Consider the following 21,107-nt stretch of genomic DNA (forward strand, 5'->3'; position numbering starts at 1 on the left):
AAATGGTTATGCATTTATAAATGGGCTTTAATAATCCCAAATTTGCATAGACTATATGCAAAATCTCACCCAATACTATTACAGTTTCTAAAGTACACGGAATAGAAGTAGTCCGTAAGATGGTAGCAAAATGTGTAGCGCACGTGTCATGGGTTGAAATAAACAAAGATGTGAGTGTAACACTAATGCTCATATGTGTGTGGACGTATGTATCTGCAGAAAAATACGTGCTACAGAAATTTGTGTGTACTGTGTACTAAACTCCTCACACCGATGGTAATAACAGAAGCGGCTGAATGCATAAAAGTAGAGCCTTTTAATACTCCTTCAAGGTTTACTAACCTACTGAAAGCACCTTCCATGGACTCACGCGTTTCCGGCATCCTAGTTAAGATATATGTCGGTCAAGGCTGAGTCATCCCATAGCAACCAGTCACTTGGCTTATGTTTGCCTGGCAACGGTGTGCACGGCGCAAGGTTCCTAAAATCTGAACATGGCGGGGGAAGAAAAGACAATTATTAGAAACAAACGTGTTTTTCTAAATCACCTGGACAGCTACACATGCCGAAATATTGCCCTGGTAAGCAGAGATGATGTACTGATTTTATTTTGCAACTTAATTGCCTCTGTCTGAATTTGGTTAACAGGAAATGGAGCAGGACTCGAAGTACTGCAAACCAAACTACTCAGATTTCCCCGATTTTGCAGAATACCCTTACTTTTGCCTTTTTATTTTCTCCCTGCCACTCTTAAAAGTTCCGATTTTTCTGGTAAATCACTAAGGATTTCAGTCAGTCAATAATGCCACACATTAGACTTTCATACCTCTTATTGTGCAAAAATGTATATTGATAAAAAAACTGTTAGTCTGTTAACTTTTTAAGTGAATTACTATAATATTTAAAATTGTCCCGTATTTTGGCCATTTACCATTATTTTTGGCTTTGTCCAGAAATCTTGAACAGAGAAGTTGAGAGGTATGCAGCAAATTCAACTTGAGCATGTTTAATTATGCTTCAGACGTCTTAAACTGCAGTTAAGAATTCACACACTACGCTGCTTATTCTAGTACTACAGAGCTCTCTGTGTCAGTGTGGTTATAATAGCTCAGTGATGGCGCTTTAGGTTCAGCATGTCAAAAATTCTGAAAATGCCTAACTTGACTCTGCTGGTGTGTCGTCACCCCCCAATAAAACTAAATAAAAAAATAAATAAACAAAGCAGCGTAGCTCTCTATACATCAGGGATAAATCTAGGAATAAGAGACATGGGCAGTTTTAAACTACTAGTACTATTAATTTGAGACCCTGACAGAAAAAAAATGAACATGAATTAATATACACTGAAGTAAAATAAGTCTATAAATCTAGTTATATTACTATTAATTGTAAAAACTCGCCAATTTTAGCAGGGATTAAGATGGACAGTTGAGAGGAATGTAAAACAGCACACGCTTAGAAATTCAGACTACCCGCCCTTTGCAGATGTGTAACCACAAAGAGAAAACAATGTTAGCACTGTCCTTTGCAGACTCTGTCGAGAAAGTATACCGAAATAGTCTTTGAGGTTAATAACTTCCTTACCTCTGCAGCAGTGTTGTTGAGCTGGCACCTGACACAAAATAATTCAATACACTTCACATGAGCAACGAATGCAAAAGTAGTGTCTTTAGTAACTTGGGTGTTGTTAATCACTGGCGTGTCACCCAAAATGCTGTGGTGTGTCACCTTTGATACTCGTGTCATAGGTTCGCCATCACTGTAATAGCTGGCTCACAAAAGCATTTGACAGTGTCATACCAAAAACTTTTGCATGAACTCAGTGTTTGCTGAATTTTGTTATTTGCTAGTAATTACAGGTGTGGGGGTAGCCACATTCTTTGATTTCCTGTCCTTGCCTATTTAAGTGGTACATTGTGAAATATTTTCTGCTTAAAAACCTCAGCTTTGGCCAGCTAAGAACTTGCTGTATTCAACTGGACGTATAAGAGAATTTAAGTACCTTTATCTGCACTTTTTTTCAAAAAATACAGTATTTATATTGATTTTAACTGTGTTGCAGGAATATTAACTGAACTGGAAGTTAGTCAGTGTTGGCTGAATTTTGTTATTTGCTAGTAATTACATGTGTGGGGGTAGCCACATTCTTTGATTTCCTGTCCTTGCCTATTTAAGTGGTACAGTGTGAAATATTTTCTGCTGAAAAACCTCAGCTTTGGCTGGTTAAGAACTTGTTGTATTCAACTGGACATATAAGAGAATTTAAGTACCTTTATCTGCACTTTTTTTCAAAAAATACAGTATTTAAATTTATTTTAACTGTGTTGCAGGAATATTAACTGAACTGGAAGTTTTGACTCTGCTCTTCAGTTAGTCCCAACCACCCTCTCTGTTTTTGTTTTGGTGTTAATCTTAGTGGCCTTGAAACTGCCCGCCCCACTTGTAAATTTGTGTTTGGATACTCCTTCTGGGCCCATCTCATTTGCTCATTCAACTGAGTGCAGTGAGATCATATTCTGATTTCAGGCACTCCTACTGTGTATAAAGAGAGCATCTGGGAAACAGAAAAAAAAAATTAAGCTTGTTTCCTGCCTTTCCTGTTAAGTGGTATAGACTATTTGTAGGCTTCTGAGCCCCCAAGCCCTTCTGTGTTGGAGGGAAGCCTTCTAGCTTAGTTTTTTTTCCTATAACTAGCCAGTTTCCTAGTTTCAACACTCAAATCTGTTTCTTTGATCTCAGCACTTGTTCAGAAAAAAAAAAATTCATCTGCTTTTACTGTACTTGTGTTTCTACCTACTTTATTTTACTTTTGCATCATCTTAAAAGTATTCAATTGTATTTATTACTGCTTGGTGTAACTCATTCTAAGCCTTTTGGTTTAAACACTTGGGCTTCAGACCAGTTGTTTTGCACTGAGAGGGTTTGTGGTCTGCACTGTAGTGGCAGAACAGGTAGCTTACATCCTTCTAGGTTGGGAACTGCTGATTGAGGGCTCAGTGTCTGTTATTCTAAAAGTGTATTAATTCTAGTTTAAGCACTTGGGCTTTCAGGCCAGTTATTTTACATTAAGAGGGTTTGTGGTCTGCACTCTTGTGGTTAAAGGCTTATAGACATTAAGAAGGTTTGTGGTCTGCACTCTTGTGGGAGAAGAGGCTGGACTCTGCCCTTCTGAGCTGGGAATTTCTGGTTAAAGGTTTATAGTGCCTGAATATTTGAACTGTATCTTACTGAAATTGGTACACCTTGTTTGCTGTAGCATAGACTAGATCCAGGCCTGCTTTGGTTATATGCTTGTTGTTTGTTTGCTTGTTATTTCCCTGGAATGCTAATTCCACCTAATACGCGGCTTCTCAACGCTTCTGTGGATCACTAGTAATATCTGCATTGCTTACTGTACTTATTTCCTTGTTTTACTTGAAAGAAAGTTACTGTTTGTTGTTTTTGCATTTAAGTTGCCTGTAACACATTGCACTTAAGTTACCTGGCACTTGCTCACTAAAGCAATTATATAAGTCAGCACTAAAAATTAAAAGCACTACACCCTCACTCCCCACTGGCTCTTGTTTTCAATTATTAAGGAATTCCCAATATTATTCTAGTATGTCCAAAGGTCAGTTGTCAATCTCCTCTCGGTCCAGTTGGTGAATCTGGGAATCGTGAGGCAATGTTACAACTGCCTCATGTACACAGACAACCCTCTCCTCCTCCCAACAAATTCCAACACATGTGAGAGATGCAACCATATAGCCAAACTGGAGGCTAAGCTCTCTCAACTCAGTACTGGCATAACCAGTCAGGAGGAGAAGGAAACCACACTCACTACAATTCCAGTCTCACATAGACCTACCACGACAGCAAACCAAACACATAATCACACAAAACATACACGGAGGCTCTAAATAAAGATCTGCCTAAGCAGCAGAGACCTCCAAAGCAGACACCCAAGCAACCGCTACCCCAAAACAAAACACGTGCAACACATATCTCACAAAGCCAGTGTGCCAACAGTCACAGCCCTTAAGACTAAACAACACACCTGATACACTTGTAATAGGTGACTCTATCGTCAGGCACACTGACGCCCCACTCACCAGGCTGAACAAGGAGAGGGTCATGGTGAGCAGCCTGTCGGGCGCTAGGATCCGCCACATAACACAAGCAGTCAGGTCACTCCAAGGCAAGTACAAATATGACTCAGTCATTGTCCATGCTGGTGTGAATGACCTGAGACCTACCTCCCTGGACTACATGAAAAGAGACATAAAGGAGCTCTCTGAGCATGTAGCCCAGGCCGGTATGACCCTGACCTTGAGTAGCATCTTACCCTCACCAAGAATGATGCCACAATATGAAGACAAGATGATCAATTTCAACAATTGGCTTAAGTACTGGTGTCATTCAAAGGGGATCCAATGCCTGTCAGCTTGGGATGATATGCTCGACAAGCCACGATGCTTCGCTAGGGATGGCTTGCACCTGTCACCCCTGGGCTTTCGGATATTGGCAAAGGCTCTTCCTACCCCCATAGTGCCTTTTTAGGCAAGGCTCAAAAGACAAACCCACCTCCATAGGTATCACAAGGGATAAGAAACTAAGAGTAATGCTACTCAACACCAGAAGTCTAAACCTCAAGATGCACGCTCTCAAAACTCTCCTTAGCATGGAGAACATCGATATCTGTGCAGTAACAGAAACCTGGTTCAGGGCTCCTGAGAGCACCCCAGCACTACCAGGTTATACCTCATACCATGCTTTTCGGCCCCAAAACTTGGACTGAACCACAAAAGGAGGGGGAGTATTGATATTCATCAAAGATACCCACATGTCCAGGTTGGTGGCAAAGCACGAAGCATCAGAGACTATCCATGTGCAACTAACAGTGGGTAAAACTGCCTTCCAGTTTATAGCCTGCTACAGACCACCCTCCCAAACCCAGGAACCCCACTCGGCCTTCCTGAGAACACTGGAAAATATGAAGGTCTCTCCAAACACCATTATATTGGGCGACTTCAACTACCCAAACATAGACTGGGAGCATTACTCTAGCTCCAACACCCTAGCCCAAAGGTTCCTAGAATTTATAAACTCAAATGCCATGGAACAACTTGTTACCACTCCCACAAGAGGGGAAAACATACTGGACCTGCTCCAGACCAGAAGTGTATCCCTCACTGGTAAGATCAGACCATAAACTAATCTCACTGGATATTCACATCCCGACCCCACCCCCTGCCCAGAAAACCACAGTGAAAAACTTCTCTAAAGCAAATTTCACACTCCTCAAATCCGAGGTGGAATCCTTCAAAGCCCCCGGGCCTGTGGAAAATATGGCCCAAACCACAGAATCCTTTATAAACGCATTCTATGAACACCTTCAGGAATGCATGGATCATGCGATCCCAAATAAAACCAAGACCCAATCCTCCAAAGGCAGACGTCCTGTCTGGTGGACCCCAGCCATAAACAAACTATACAATAGAAGGAGGAAGCTACTAAATGATAGGGCAAAATCCCAAAAAGGCATCACTGATCAGTATTAGCAAAAAACTACGGGCACTCATAAAATTGTCTAAGGCCAGCTTCGGGAGAAAAATTGCACAGGACACTAAGGATAATCACAAGGCTTTCTTTAGTTATGTTAGGAACCTGGGTGGTAATTCCCAGATATGCTCTGAATTAGTCCAAAATGACAAAAAATACACTGAACCCACAGACATTGCCAACATCCTAGCTGACAGGTTCAGCGCAAACCCCCACCAAAAGGACAAATATCTATCCAAGCAGACTGCTGCCCCCCTGACATCTCAGATGCTCAGGTAAGAGCCGCACTCTCCAAAGCAAAAAACACAGCATCAATGGGACCAGACGGTGTCCCGGGCTGTGTCCTACATGAACTCCAAGAAGAGCTAAACCCAAACATAAAACTGTTGTTCATTCTCAGCCTTACTACAGGATATGTGCCCAAAGAGTGGCGTACAGCAACAGTGGTCCCTCTCCATAAAGGTGGTGCCTCAATGGATCCTGGAAACTATCACCCCATAAGCCTGACTAGCTTGGTCTGCAAAGCTATGGAAAGGATCATCATGGACCTCATAAATAAAGAAATTGGGGACCTACAGACACTGGATCCTACCCAGTTCGGCTTTGTTAAGGGCAGATCCTGCCTCTTAAACCTGGTTGATTTCTTTGAAACAGTCACCAAGGCGATTGACGAGGGGAAGGTGGTCCACACAGCCTACCTGGACCTCGCAAAAGCCTTCGATACAATACCCCACTCGGGCATTATAGATAAGCTCACCAGCTTAAATATAAACCCCTATGTCACTAGATGGATTGCAAACTGGCTCAAGGACAGAACCCACATGGTTAGAATTGCTGGAGCCATGTCATACTCCAAACCAGTTACAAGTGGTGTCCCACAAGGCTCAGTCCTGGGACCTCTCTTGTTCGGTATATATTTCTCGGAGGTACAGGCCAACATGGAAGGACTGTGGCTGACCAAGTTCGCAGATGACTGCAAACTGGGCACTATAATCGACTCTCCAGCCGACACAAGCATCCTCCAAAAGGGCCTCATAGAAACAGATAACTGGTGCCAGAGCCCTGGCCTCAAGCTAAATGCCAAAAAGTGTATAATCATCCCCTTTGGCAAAAACAAAGTGCCCACAAATTACCACATAGGTGGTAATCCATTAAGTACAGAAGAAGTAATTAGGGACCTGGGGACCCAAGTTGATAGCAATCTCTCATTTGACAACCACGTGGCCAAAGTGGTTAGAAAAACATTTTATATAGCCCACCTAATCATGAAGGGATTCACATCTATATCAGGGGAGGTCATCGTGCCTCTTTACTCATCCCTCATCAGGCCCATAATTGAGTATGATGCCCCTTTTGGGATGTACCTTACCAGACACCTGCAGCAACTGGAAAGACCCCAAAAGTACCTCACCAAGAGGATCAAAGGGCTCAGACAGATGCCATATGCTGCCCAGTTAAAGAAACTCCAGCTCTACTCAGTGGCATACCACCTGTTCAGAGGCGATCTGTGCCTGACATATAAAGCCATGTCCAACCCGGAATTAATGGACATGCTGCACCTCAGAAAATCCAAATCCCATCGAGCTACTCGCTCGAGAGACTTGAACCTCAGCACTGAAATAAATAGGACATGCTGGAGGGACAGATTCATAACCCAGAGGCTTCCTTCACTCTGGAATAAAATCCCAGTCCAGGTTAGGCAGAGTCCCTCATTGACTCTCTTCAAGAGGAATCTTGATGAGTGGATGGGAGATCATAGGTTTACCCCGGGTATCACTTCTGTGTCACTGTTAGACAGAGGCACAGTATACTAAACTCGAAAAAGGGCATAGCAAAATAAATTTAAAATGGGTGGTGAAAGCCAAACACATTCTGGCTAGGCTTATAAATGCCCTAGGGCAGATAGCCTAGTATGAACCTATGAACCTATGAACTATCTAATATAATACTCAGCAACTCTAGACTACAATGGTTCCCAAGCTACCTATCTCTAAGACAGCAGTGTACAAAGTGGGAAGCATCTCACTCACCTTATCTCCCTAACAAAACCGGAGTCCCTCAGAGCTCTATCCTTGGACCCCTTCTATTTAATATGTTTATTAAGAACCTTCATACAGCCTCCTGCCAAACTAGTAGTATTCAGTATGCAGACGATTCAACCATCATATCCACCGCAAAAATATTACTCAAAAATAATAACACAAACTGCTTTTACTTCCATTGAAACCTGGCTCAGTAATGCAAATCTTTTACTAAACCCTAACGAAACCAAACTGCTTCTGTTTACATTGAAACATGGCACAGTGGTGCAGCGGTAGCATTGTCGCCTCACAGCAAGAGGTTCTCTGGTTCGATTCTCGGCTGGAGTGCCTTCTGTGTGGAGTCTGCATGTTCTCCCTGTGTTTGTATGAGTTTCCTCTGGGTGCTCCGGTTTACTCCCACGTTACAAAGACATGCATCCGGAGCCTTTTTCCCTGGGCCTCTGCTGAAAATTGGCTTTGTTCCAAGTCGGACTTTCCCGGTTAACAAATGTTAAACAAATAAATAAATAAATAAATAAACTATACTCTACTCTACTAATTTTAAAATATATTCCCTCAATAACACAGAAATAGAACTTGTCCCCATGCCAAACTACTAGGAGTCACTATAGACAATAAACTAATCTTTAATCTGCATATCCAAAATACCATCAAAAAACACACCAAAAACTGGGAATGCTGTATAGACACAAGCACTTTATAAACCCAACCACTAAAAAAGCACTAGCATCCACATACCTCCTACCCTCCTTACTATACAGTACCCCTATACTAACCTACCTCCACATCCCATTAATAAATGAACTAGAATCATGTTATAATAAAATTGCCAAATTTGAAACAGGTCTGCTATTCCAAAAATATTATTGTACTGCCCTTACTTCCCTTAACTGGTTGAATCTAACCCAGCAGCTCAACTACCAGCAGTTAACCATGGCGCATAAAATAATCAATAATCCAGAAAAATGCCCTTCCATAAATTGTGTACTTCAAACCTATACTACAAGTGGAGCCCTGCATTCCAAAGATAAACAATTATTAACTCTATATAAGCCAAATAAAACTGCAGGACAATCTCTTTATTCTTACTGCATTACTAAGTTATGGAACACATTACCACTAGATGTTAGGTCACACAGAACCACAGAAATTTTAAAATCAAGCTAAAACAACTACTTAAGTTAAACAACTGTCCTTGTAAAAAAGCAAGCTAAGTGCATACAACACTGACATAATCCCAACATTCATTTTATCTTATCTGCTCTTTATCAACTTATTACAAATATACCTGAAACCTATTGATTACCACACAAAACTAAACAACTTCTCATCTCTCTCTCCTTATATATATATATATATATATATATATATATATATATATATATAAGCATATAAATGTAATTTGATAAGAAATCATCCAAACAAATGTAAAATAAGGACAAAATACTTTCTCTAGAACCACATTATACACAAATGCCTATTCACCACTGGATTCACACTAAGGGCTAATTGTATCTGAATCCTGCATCTTTTCTATGTATCATTCTTAAACTGTTTATTGTATACTACTCTATTATCTCTTGCATTATTATATTGTCTAGTGTATATTATTTTATTACTTGCTGTTCTATTGCCTCTTATTGTATTTTACTGTTGCATTGTATAGTAGTATTGGAGCTTTTCTCCCTGGGCTCTACTGAAAATGGGTCACCCACCTAGTCGGACTTTCCTTGTTACCAAATGTCAAATAAAATAAATAAAAAAATAAAATAAACATCTCATCCAAAGGAGGACACACTCGGGAGTGCAGCGCACCCCCCTTAACGTGCACCGCAGTGTCAACAATCCATTTATGTGGTGTGGAAATAGATCTCACAGCCTTCTGCACTAAAGGTGAATGTGCTACCTGTTGTGCTACTAACACTGCTTTAAAGTCTTTTAGCACAAACACCGATGGCCATTTGCTAAACAAAACAGTTGCACATTGAAAATAGGCTTAGCATGAGGAACAGTAATCTTCTCTTCCGTTGACGCTCACATTAATTGAAAATGCATTGAAACTCACATTTATTGAAAATGCACCCAGACAGTGGCAGATTAAGGGTACCTTTGTCCCTGGCCTATATTCAAACCATGGGGCCCCTGCATACATTTTTAGGACCATGCATAAATACGTGTGGTATTTGATTTACCTTCCTGATTTAATGTATTTCTTGTTTAATCCAGTTAATGGAGTACATTTTAAATTTGTAGTTTTGAACATTTTTTTTCCATTAAGCAGTAAAATGAAATGTATGAACCAATAAATGACAAAAATGCCCATTTCAGAACATTTCAACCAACTGGTAATTTGTGTAAGAGGATTAAGGCTCTTGTTTTCTGTAGCCAAGGTACAGAGTTTGAGTTTGCAAATGATTAAAGTTAAAAGGTAATGGCTGTATTTTTTAAACACCTTTATTAAAATGCTACTTAGGACATACACATACATTAATACAGAAGAAAACAAACCATGTTAACATCTTTCCATTTACTCACATTATGCATTGCATGTTCTGTTTCTTTATAATAGCTGTGTTTCAGTCCAGCATTACATAAATCACTCAGTTCCTAATACAGTTAGTTTAGATTTTGATTTCCATTTTCTAGTAATTGTTTTTTTGGCAGCCAACGGAATTAACCTTAATAAGGCCTTACTATTTATAGGCAATTCAGATCCTGTATCCCAGCTTAAAAGAATAATTTCTGTAGTTAACACCATTTACTCTCCTAATAATTCTGACAGAGTATTCTGTAGGGAATTTTAAAATCTGCCAACTCATTACAGTCCCAAAACCTGTTCCCAGTTATCTCTTTCTTCCCCATTACACCTTCAACATTTGCTATCTACCTGAAGAAAAATTATTTGATGTCTGCTTAGGGTATAAAAATACATTTGCAAATACTTCCAAGCAAAAATCTTAAACATTCTGGATTTTTTTGCATACTTGGGAGCCATACATATGTCTTCCATTGTTCTCTTGTAAATTCCTTTAACATTCTCTCTTCTCAGTCTTTTCTTACCTCCTCCAATTGATTCTTGTAGTTATCATGCAATATGTTATATACCCTGATAGTTCTATCCTTTTTAACAGCAGCTTCTGTTCTAGATTTGACTAAAAACTCTACCAGAGTAGGTGTTTCATGTATGATTCCCATATCCCTTTCTCTTTACCTGTACTCTGATATCAATCCCTGATAGGGAAGGCTTTCCCTAAACTGTTACCCAAACCTTTTGGCCTCATCTCACTCTATTACTTTTCCCTCTCTAGTTATTTGCTCCCAGTACCTTGGTTCTTTTGCCAGTTTTCATCAGTAGATTCCAGTCCCCTCTTGCCTGTTTTCTATATCCTTACTCGCAGTCATCTCTATTGACAAAATCTCCTTTCTTTGTTCATGTGTTTCGCTTAGTTGTTAGAATACTTTCTGCAATTTTATGAATATAATATTACGTATTGTGGTTATTATTCTCCTTAAGGCTCTACATCCAAAATCCCACAATCTCCTTATTTCTTGAACTCTTCCCTGTACTTCACCCATTTCCACTTTAAATTATGATCTTCTGCTTGTGTTATGTATGTGAGCCTTATTTGTGTAGCTCTAAAATATGCCTTCAAATCAGATAATCCTAAACCACCCTGTTCTATAAGGAGGGCCAGCTTATCCCACTTAACTATTGCCTTAGTTCCCTCAAGGTACATTCCTTCAACTCTTTATTAAGTATTGTCCTCAATTTTTCCTCTGGTTGATAAAAATATGTTTCACTTGTATATAAAACTAAAGGGACTAAAAACATTTTCACTGCTTATATCTTACTATCCATAGTCATAAAATAAGAAGTTCCAGTTTTTGCTTTTCATGTATGTATGTATTTATTTGTATTTGTTTTCTGGGGTAGAGCACTGATCTCCGTGGACTATTTTCAGACACAGCCCAGGAGCAGTGTTTGTTTAAGTGACTTGTTCAGAATCACAAAGTTAGACAATGGAGTCTGAGGGAATCAAATCTTGCATCACTGAATCACAGGAAACAGCTTGTTAATAGTACCATAATCCTCTAAGCCAACTGCAAGACCGTTATCTTTTGTTTACTCAGTTCCCAAATATCCTCAGCTGCCATAACAAAAAACTTTTTAATTCGTACTCATAAATACTTCATCTTCTGTCCCAATAAATATGGGTATCACAAAACCAAGTTAATGTGTTATAACCATTGTTTTAGCTTCATTAATTGTATATCCTGAAAAGACTTGAAACTGTCTCAACATGTTCCACAGCACTGAGATGTCCTTTTCTGGATTTTTCAGATACAAAATAATATCATCTTCAAATAAAGCCAACTTTTCTTGATTACCATACCAATTATATCCTTGAATTTCTGAATCCCTTAATTTCTTTGCCAGTGGCTGTAAATATAAAACAAATAACAAAGGGGAAAGAAGGCAGCCCTGCCTGGTTATTCTTTTCAGACACAACTTATCAGAGAGGATTCCTCCCACTTTAATTCTTACCTCCGATTGTTCATATATTCTCTTAACCTTATTATTGTATCAGGGAATGCAAATGCTTCCATTGCCCTACTCAAAAAATCCCAGCTTACTCTGTTAAATGCATTCGCTGCATCAGGACCCACCAACAACAGTGGTATTTTCTTACATTCTGCTTCTGTCTGGATCATCAATGTTCTGTTAATATTATCAAATGTTTGCCTCCCCAACACAAAACTACACTGATCCATGTCTGTCAGTTTTGTCAACACCTTTGTGATTCTTTCATCTAGTACAGACATAAATATTTTTTAATCATAGTTTAAAGTTGAAATGGGTTTATATGAGGCTGGGTCTGATGAGTCTTTACTCTTTTTGGGTAATACAGCCACCACAGCTTTCTTCCAACATGCTAGTGTTTCTTCTCCTTTTAAAATGCTACTAAACAAAATCTTCCAGATCATTATCACTGTCTTCCTTGCTAACTTGCATACTTCCACATGAATACCATTTGTTCCTGGAGACTTCCCTGCAGATTAATTACACATCAACATTTTTATCTCATCTCATCTTAACTATTAGTTTGTGAGCCTCATCTTCCTGTAATCTTGGCATAATTAAATCTTTCATGAATATTTCCATTTTTGCTTTTTCATGGTTTCTACATTCTTCTGCTTTATACAAATGTTCATATAATTTCTGAAATGTCTCTATTACCTCTATAGGATCTCTGGCTATTTTTCTTGTCATAGACTCCCTATGTTTGGTGACAAACCTTTTCACTTTGTATTACCCAACTCATCGTTCCAAAGGTTGTTGTGCTCTGGAGTCAGTATCAGAAATGGCTGCTTAACAGTGATATTTCTAAACTCGTGCATTTTATTCAAATATTCCCTTATTTTCTTTTTAACATTCTGCAATCGTTCCTCCTCTTGTTATGTGAGATTCCCCTTATTCTGCAGTACTTTAACCTTTGTTGGCCCTTGAAAGGTAATGATCGTTTATATTTGTTACAAAATGTCAGTGTAGTATGTTCAGATGTTTTTACCTCAAAATACAAACAGAAAAATGATCAGATTTAACCTGAAGGGGATTTTGTACATGGAGTGTATAATATTTTTTGGGATGTAGTAGATGGAGTCTACCTTCAACTGAAAATGTGAAGTAACCACATTTGTAGGATATTGGAAATTGGAAATTAGTGGCAATAATATTAGTGCTGGATGAAAACTGAAAACTGTATGTTACAAAGTTGTTTCTCAGTTTGAATGTGATAATATAACATTGAGAGTTTTCCATATGTTCATCCCAGATTTTAAGTATGACCATCTTATATTATGAACTAAGACAGCATAGTTGATCATCTTGTTCATTAAATATGGCTTTACATGGACAAAATGGTTAAAAATGGCCAGGTTATAGCTACAACTTAGAAATCATCATAGAAAACTGCTGAACAGTGAAAATAAAAAACATTGAAATCCACCATAGAATTTAATCTTAGTTTACAGTCTGGTTTTCAGGGTTATTTGTTTGTTTGACTATGAAGATAGCTGAAGAAGTGGGATGGTGAGTTCTTGCTAGGAAGGTGTTAGAAAAATGGCAATTGTGATGCATATTGTAATGACATGTTAAATTTTCTGAAAACTCCAGGAGATGTGTATTGCCACAAGCAAGCATTTGAGTATATAGTCACATATCAGGGGGAAAGAAGTTTTGTGTTATGTCAAGTCTGAGAAATAATATTAATATTCACCAGACTTTGTCCCTTAATTCTGTATTGATCATCAGGCAAATAATGTAGTGTAAAACAATAATACCTGGAAATGGAAGGCATTGAGAAAGTAAGGCAGAAATTGTATTAAGTGTTGCTTTTAAGGAATACAAAGAAAGAGATATGCAGCAAGGGGCATGGATCTCTGTGGACACTGCATCTAATGATATGACATATTGACTTACTTAAAAAATTACACTTAAAATTTGCCACTGTTTCAATTAAATCTGAAAGAAGTATGGCATTTTTCTTCAGGTGATTTTCTATTGTTGGAGTGATATGTTCATTAACCAGCATAAAAATAAAGTTATCCTTTTGTAGGTAAATGTCTTTGTTGTGAGTTGCTTACAGCTGAGCTACAGGCTGAATTTTTTAAGAAATAAGAAACTACCATGACTCACAACCATTGAGGTGGGGAAGAATGCATGTATCTACCCGCCAACGGTATGTGACAGCTCTAAAGTCATTGCATCACAGCATAAAATAGTTATTTGGGGGTGCTTTTGATTGTTCATAGGTAGGTACTAGGCTATCTGCCCAAAGGCATTTATAAGCCTAGCCAGAATGTGTTGGCTTTCCCCACCCCCTTAGATTTGTTCCCTGTGCCTCTGTCCAGCAGAGCCACTGAAGTAATCCCCGGGGTAAACTTCCTGTTTCCCATCCACTTGTCAAGGTTTCTCTTGAAGAGTGTTAGTGAGGAGCTCTGCATAATGTAGATTGGAATCTTGTTCCAGAGCATGGGAAGACTCTAGGACAGGAATCTATCCCTCCAGCACATCCTAATTATTGTTGTGGTGAGGTTTAGATCCCTAGAGCATGTGGCTCAAGGGGATATGGCTTTCTTTAGGTGGAGCATGTCCATCAATTCTGGGTTGGAAATGGCCTTGTATGTCAGGCAGAGATCACCTCTGAGTAGGCGATATGCAACTGAATACAGCTGGAGTTTCTTCAGTCGAGCTGCATAGGGCATCTGTTTGAGGCCAGTGATCCTCTTGGTGAGCTACTTCTGTGGTCTTTCCAGCTGTTGCAGGTGTCTTGTAAGGTACATCCCAAATTGGGAGTTGTACAATATGATGGGTCTGATGAGTGATGCATAGAGGGGCACAATGACTGGTTTTGATCTGGATGCAAACCCTTTTGTGATTAGGTGGGCCACATAGAAGGATTTTCTAACCACTTTGGCAATGTGATTATCAGAGGAGAGATTACTATCTACTTGGGTCCCCAGATCCCTTATTTCATCTTCCGTATTTAGGGGCCTACCACCTATGTGGTAATTTGTGGGTACTTTGTTTTTTCCAAAGGGGATGACTATGCACTTTTTGGCATTTAGCTTGAGGCCATTGTTTTGACACCAGGTATCTGTCTCAGTGAGACCCTTTTGGAGGATGTCTGTATCAGCCGGAGAGTCCATTATAGCCCCTAGTTTGCAGTCGTCTGCGAACTTGGTCAGCCATAGTCCTCCTGTGCTTGCCTGTACCTCTGAGAAGTATATGCCGAACAGAAGGGGTCCTAGGACTAAGCCCTGGGGAATGCCACTTGCAACCGGTTTAGAGTCAGACCTAGCTCCCGCAATTCTTACCATGTGGGTTCTGTCCATGACCCAGGTGACAACCCATCTCGTGACGTAGGGGTTTATGTTCAGTCTGGTGAACTTGTCTATAATACCAGAATGGGGAATGGTGTCAAAGGCCTTTGCGAGGTCTAGGTAGGCTGTGTGGACCACTTTTCCCTTGTCTATAGCCTTAGTAACTGTCTCAAAGAAGTCCACCAGGTTTAGGAGGCATGATCTGCCCTTAACAAAGCCGAACTGGGTAGGGTCCAGTGTTTGGAGGTTCCCAATGTCTCTGTTAATGAGATCCATCATGACTCATGCCATAGCCTTGCAGACCAAGCTAGTCAGGCTTGCAGGGCAATAGTTCCCGGGATCTGTTGTGGCTACACCTTTGTGGAGCAGAATAACCATTGCTGTGCGCCACTCTATGGACACATAGCCTGTGGAGAGGCTGAGTTTGAACAGTGTGTTTAGGTGAGGGGTTAGTTCATCTTTGAGCTCATGTAGGACACAGCCTGGGACACAGTCCGGTCCCAGTGATGCTGTGTTTTTGGCTTTGGAGAGGGCTGTTTTAACCTGAGTGTCTGTGATTTCAGGGGCACTACATTCTTCTGGTGTGGTTATGGGCCCTTTTGGGGGTGAGAGGGGGGTGACGTTTGTACTGAACCTGTCTGCCAGGATGTTGGGGATATTGGTCAGTTCAGTGTATTTTGTGCCATTCTGCACTAACTCCAAACAGATCTGAGAATTGCCACTTAGATTCTTGACAAAGCTAAAGAATGCCTTGTGGTTATCTTTGGAGTCCTTGGCAATTTTTCTTTCGAAGCTCGCCTTGGATGATTTTATGAGGGATAGTAGTTTCTTGCTGAAACTGATCAGGGATGTCTTCCCCTCTTGGGATTTTACTCTTTTCTGTACTAGTTTCCTCCTTCTATTGTATAGCTTGTTTATGGCAGGGGTCCACCAGATTGGTTTCCTTTTCTTGGAGGAGTGAGTCTTGGTTTTGCTTGCTTTGCTTTGCAAGATTCAGAAAATAGGGATCAGAAAATCCAACTTTGGACTCTCACTGTTGGTGATCTTCAATCTTTTCTGTTACTTTGTGGCACTGCTAGACTGAGGAAAGATGAATCACAAAATAGGGCACAACATTCAATAAATGTGTGTGCTTGTGTGTGTTTGTGTATGTGGTGTTCTACTAAAACAACTTCCAAGTAGTGCCATCTCACGTAGAAGTGTAACTTGCCACATTGTTGAACACATCACTAATGTTTATAAAATGGATTGCTACCTGAAAAGCATGACTAGAAAAGAGACATGGAGTTTCAGACAACCAGTACTTGGCCAGTATGTTTCTTGCATACATATAAGGGAATAAAAAAAATAGGAATTATTTTTTTCCAGAAGATGCAACAAATCTCATATGGGTTAAAGGAAATGTTAGATGTTTCAGTTGCAACCTCTAGAGTAACTAAATGTTTCTGTTTCCTGAGCTTCACTACTTCTAGTGTTTGCCTTTTCTGCAGTTGTTTTCATAGGTTCATAGGTAGGTACTAGGCTGTAGGCCCAAGGGCCTACATAAGCCTAGCCAACAAGGTTCCCTGGCTTACGTCACCCAAGAAAGTTATTTTCCTGTGCCACTGTCGGGCAGAGACACAGAAGTGATCCCTGTGGTGTATTTCCTATTTCCCATCCACTCATCAAGATTTTTCTTGAAGAGTGCTAATGAAGAACTTTGCTTGACATAGATGGGTAGCCTGTTCCAGAGTATGGGAAGTCTCTGGGACAGGAATCTATCCCTCCAGCATGTCCTGTTTATTGTGGTGACAAGGTTTAGGTCCCTAGATTGTGTAGCTCGGAGGGATTGGGATTTCTTTAGGTGTAGCATGTCCAACAGCTCTGGGTTTGATATAGATTTATATGTTAAGCAGAGATCACCTCGGAGTAGGCGATATGCTATGGAGTAAAGCTGGAGTTTTTTGAGGCGGTCAGTGTAGGGCATTTGTTTGAGACCAGTAATCCTCTTTGTGAGGTACTTCTGTGGCCTTTCCAGCTGCTTCAGATGTCTTGTGAGGTACATTTCAAAAGGGGCGTTGTACTCTATAATGGGTCTAATGAGTGTCGAGTAGAGGGGAACAATGACCTCCTTTTTCCTGGATAAGAACCCTTTTATGATGAGGTGTGCCATGTAGAAGGACTTCCTGACTACTGTGGCGATGTGACTATCAAAAGAGAGACTACTGTCCACCTGGGTCCCAAGGTCTCTTATCACGCATTCGGTGTTAAGTAGATTGCTGCCTATGTGGTAGTTTATGGGTACAGAGTTTTTACCAAAGGGTATGACAATGCACTTTTTGGCATTGAGCTTGAGGCCATGGCTCTGACACCAGGCATCTGTTTCAGCGAGGCCCTTCTGTAGGATGTCCACATCGTTTGGGGACTTGACTATGGCTCCTTGTTTGCAGTCATCTGTGAACTTTGTTAGCCAGAGGCCTTCTGTGTTAGCCTGTACTTCAGAGAAGTAGATACCAAACAGGAGAGGTCCCAGGACGGAACCCTGTGGTATTCCACTTGTCACTGCTTTGAGGTCAGATTTGGAGTCTGCAACTTTTACAGTGTGGGTTCTGTCAGTGAGCCAGTTGGCAACCCATCTTGTGACGTAGGGATTTATACCTAGTTTAGTGAGTTTAGCTATAATTCCAGAATGGGGGGATGGTGTCGAAAGCCTTGGCGAGGTCAAGATAGGCTGTGTGAACCGCCTTACCCTCATCTACGGCTTTGGTGACTGCTTCAAAGAAGTCGATCAGGTTCAGGAGGCATGATCTGCCTTTCACAAAACCGAACTGGGTGGGATCCAGAGTTTGGAGGTTATCAATGTCTTTGTTTATGAGTTCCATGATGATACGTTCCATGGCCTTGCAGACCAGGCTCGTCAGGCTAATAGGTTGATAGTTCCCGGGATCAGTGGTGACTCCCCCTTTCTGGAGTGGGATAACTGTTGCTGTGCACCATTCAGTGGGTACAAAGCCTGATGCGAGGCTATTATTAAACATGGTGCTTAAGTGGGGAGTCAGTTTGTTCTGAAGTTCGTGTAAAACGCAGCCTGGAATGTTGTCCAGTCCCATGGATGCTGTGTTTTTGACTTTAGAAAGTGTAGCTTTTACCTGCGTAGTTGTGATTACAGGGACTCTGCATTCTTCCTGTATAGATATGGGCCCTTTAGGGGGTAAGAGGGGGGTAAAGTTAGCACTGAACCTATCTGCCAGGATGTTGGCAATATCAGTTGGTTCTGTAATTCTCTTGCCTTTGTGCTATAAATAACTTAAACGTGTGAGATATTAATTTTCACAGTTTGAGAGGGTGATATGACTCGTGTCTTTTCTAATTTATTCAGTACTTCATTTAAATCTTATTCTAGAGATATACCTCTTAATATCTGAAGTTTGTAACACTTGTTTTGTCATTATTGGCTTTATCATGTTGCAGGATTAGTTGTGGGGTATAGTCAGAAGAGTGGAGACATCTGTAAGAGATACAGAATATGGAAACAAAAAGTTACAGAGAGATGGGGAAAGACCCAACCTTATCTGCTCATTTCCCTTTTCTACTAGTTAAACTGTAGAGCCTAAGTTTACAACCTGCTTTTTCATCATCCTTTCACATCTCTTTACCTATGTCTATCCATGTGCTGTGTAGATCAGGGCTCAGTGATGTATCCGAGTTGAAATTTGTGAGTCTCACAAGTCAGAGTAATGAATAATTATTTGATTTAGACTCATTTGGTACCTCCTGAAGCCCCCATATTTGGCTTTCCAACATGTCAGACACTGTCAAATCTGATTCAGCTGTTAAACAGTTGAAGGACTACAGTCAAGCAGAGATAGTTTTCATAAACTTGATGAGGAAGACTAGAAACCCAATATCACACACACATACACACACACACACACACACACACACACACACACACACACACACACACACTACAATTAAAATCATAAGTGAATACTGCATGTTACGTGATCCCTTGTCAGGACAGCATAGATTTCACCATGATCTGCATTATAACATAATCCTTTATCCTTACAAATTATAACAACAGGGGTTGGGGGGTTGGCATAATGGTTAAGATGTTTACCTTACAGACATAAGATACAGGGTTTGATTCTCACATTTGAGGGAAATTGGCTAGGCTTAAAATGGTCTCCAAGAGCAGCTAGAATAGTACTTACTTTGAGCATGCATCCCCTCCTTGTGCAAGCAATATTGCCTGATAGGATGGGTATTATCAGGGAATTAATGCCTGCAGGAGTGTTGTGTGACCTACAGATGGAGGACCTTACCACCACTTGGAAGGATGTCATTTCCCCTGATAACATCCACTCCAGAGGCCATTGTTGGGCTTAGAGAATTGGCTGTATGTTAAACTGTTTTGTACTTTTTTATAACTAGCCACCTGGTGGTGTGAACATTGGCTTTAGTAGATTGTTACTGTTGATGTGATACCCTTTACCCATGTGGAAGAAATGGGAAAGAGGGGGTTATGGATGGATATGTTTTTCTTTATATTTTTGATGAAGAATAGTTCCAGCTCCTAATGCTTAAAACTTGTGGCTGAGCTCATAAGACAGGCATTAACCCAACCAAACATTCTTAGAATATGTGACTACATTGTAGGATATATAGATGTGCCCCTTCCCAGGCTGAACAAGGAAAGAGTGATAGCTAGTTAATTGTCTGGTGACAGAATCCATCAGATCACTTATACATTCAAGTCCTTGAACAACAAGTACCAGTATGACACTGTTATAGTTCATGCTGGTGTTAATGATTTGAGGCGTACCTCCCTGAACTATATGGAGAGAGACATAGTGGAGCTCTCAGACTATGTGTCCAAGGCAGGAATGAGCCTAGCATTGAGCAGCATTCTACCTTTTCCAAGGATGATGCTGTGATATGAGCAAAAAATAATTGACTTTAATAATTGGCTTAATTTTTGGTGTCATTCAAAGAGGGTCCAATATTTGTCAGCTTGGTGGGATATGATCAACAGACCATGCTGCTTCACTGGGGATGGCCTGCATTTGTCCCCTGCAGGGTTTTGATTATTGACAAAGACAGCGTCCACCCACCATATGCCCTTTTATGCAATACCACCTTGATAAACCTACCAACATAACAAAACAAGCAAAGGAAAATATGAAGGTGTTACTGATAAATGCTAGGAGTGTAAACAAGAAATTCCAATTGCACCATCCCTTGCGTACCTTCATCACTTGTTAGCTCTGACCATAAAAGCTGTCTCCATTGAAAACTGTTGAAACCAGAGATCTCTTCCACCCAAGGTACCTTTAGAAATTCCTTTAAGACAAACTGCCTACTCCTAAGTGATATATTGGCAAGCTTCAGATGCATTGCGCAGAAACATTTATCACCACACTTATACCAGCATGTAAACAGCTGCATATATATATATATATAGCTACACCCAGTAGGAACAAGTGTAGGGCAAACCCCAAACAAACCCACATGGTGAAACCATTATATCAACACGCTTTATAATAAAAGGAAAAGAATTTTGACCAAAAGTAAGAAGAGTAATTCCCTGAATGATAAAGCCCACCTCACTGAAATAAATAAACAGCTCAGGAGCTTAATAACATCCACCAAAGCCAA

At 40.3% G+C, this 21,107-nt stretch overlaps 1 protein-coding gene across 1 annotated transcript in view; it reads left to right on the forward strand.

The window, feature by feature from the left end:
- Positions 1-446: 446 nt before the first annotated feature.
- The window catches only part of AK7 (adenylate kinase 7), a 1,289,119-nt gene continuing 1,268,458 nt past the window's right edge, over positions 447-21,107 (forward strand). Inside the window, exon 1 of the mRNA XM_044074647.1 lies at positions 447-581. Within this exon, the coding sequence (XP_043930582.1) occupies positions 495-581 (87 nt within the window). The 5' untranslated portion in view covers positions 447-494. The remainder of the gene's footprint in view (positions 582-21,107) is intronic.

This window comes from Protopterus annectens, chromosome 6.part0 (genome assembly GCF_019279795.1).
Source record: "Protopterus annectens isolate FY-2018-M chromosome 6.part0, PAN1.0, whole genome shotgun sequence".
Classification (NCBI taxonomy): domain Eukaryota; kingdom Metazoa; phylum Chordata; order Ceratodontiformes; family Protopteridae; genus Protopterus; species Protopterus annectens.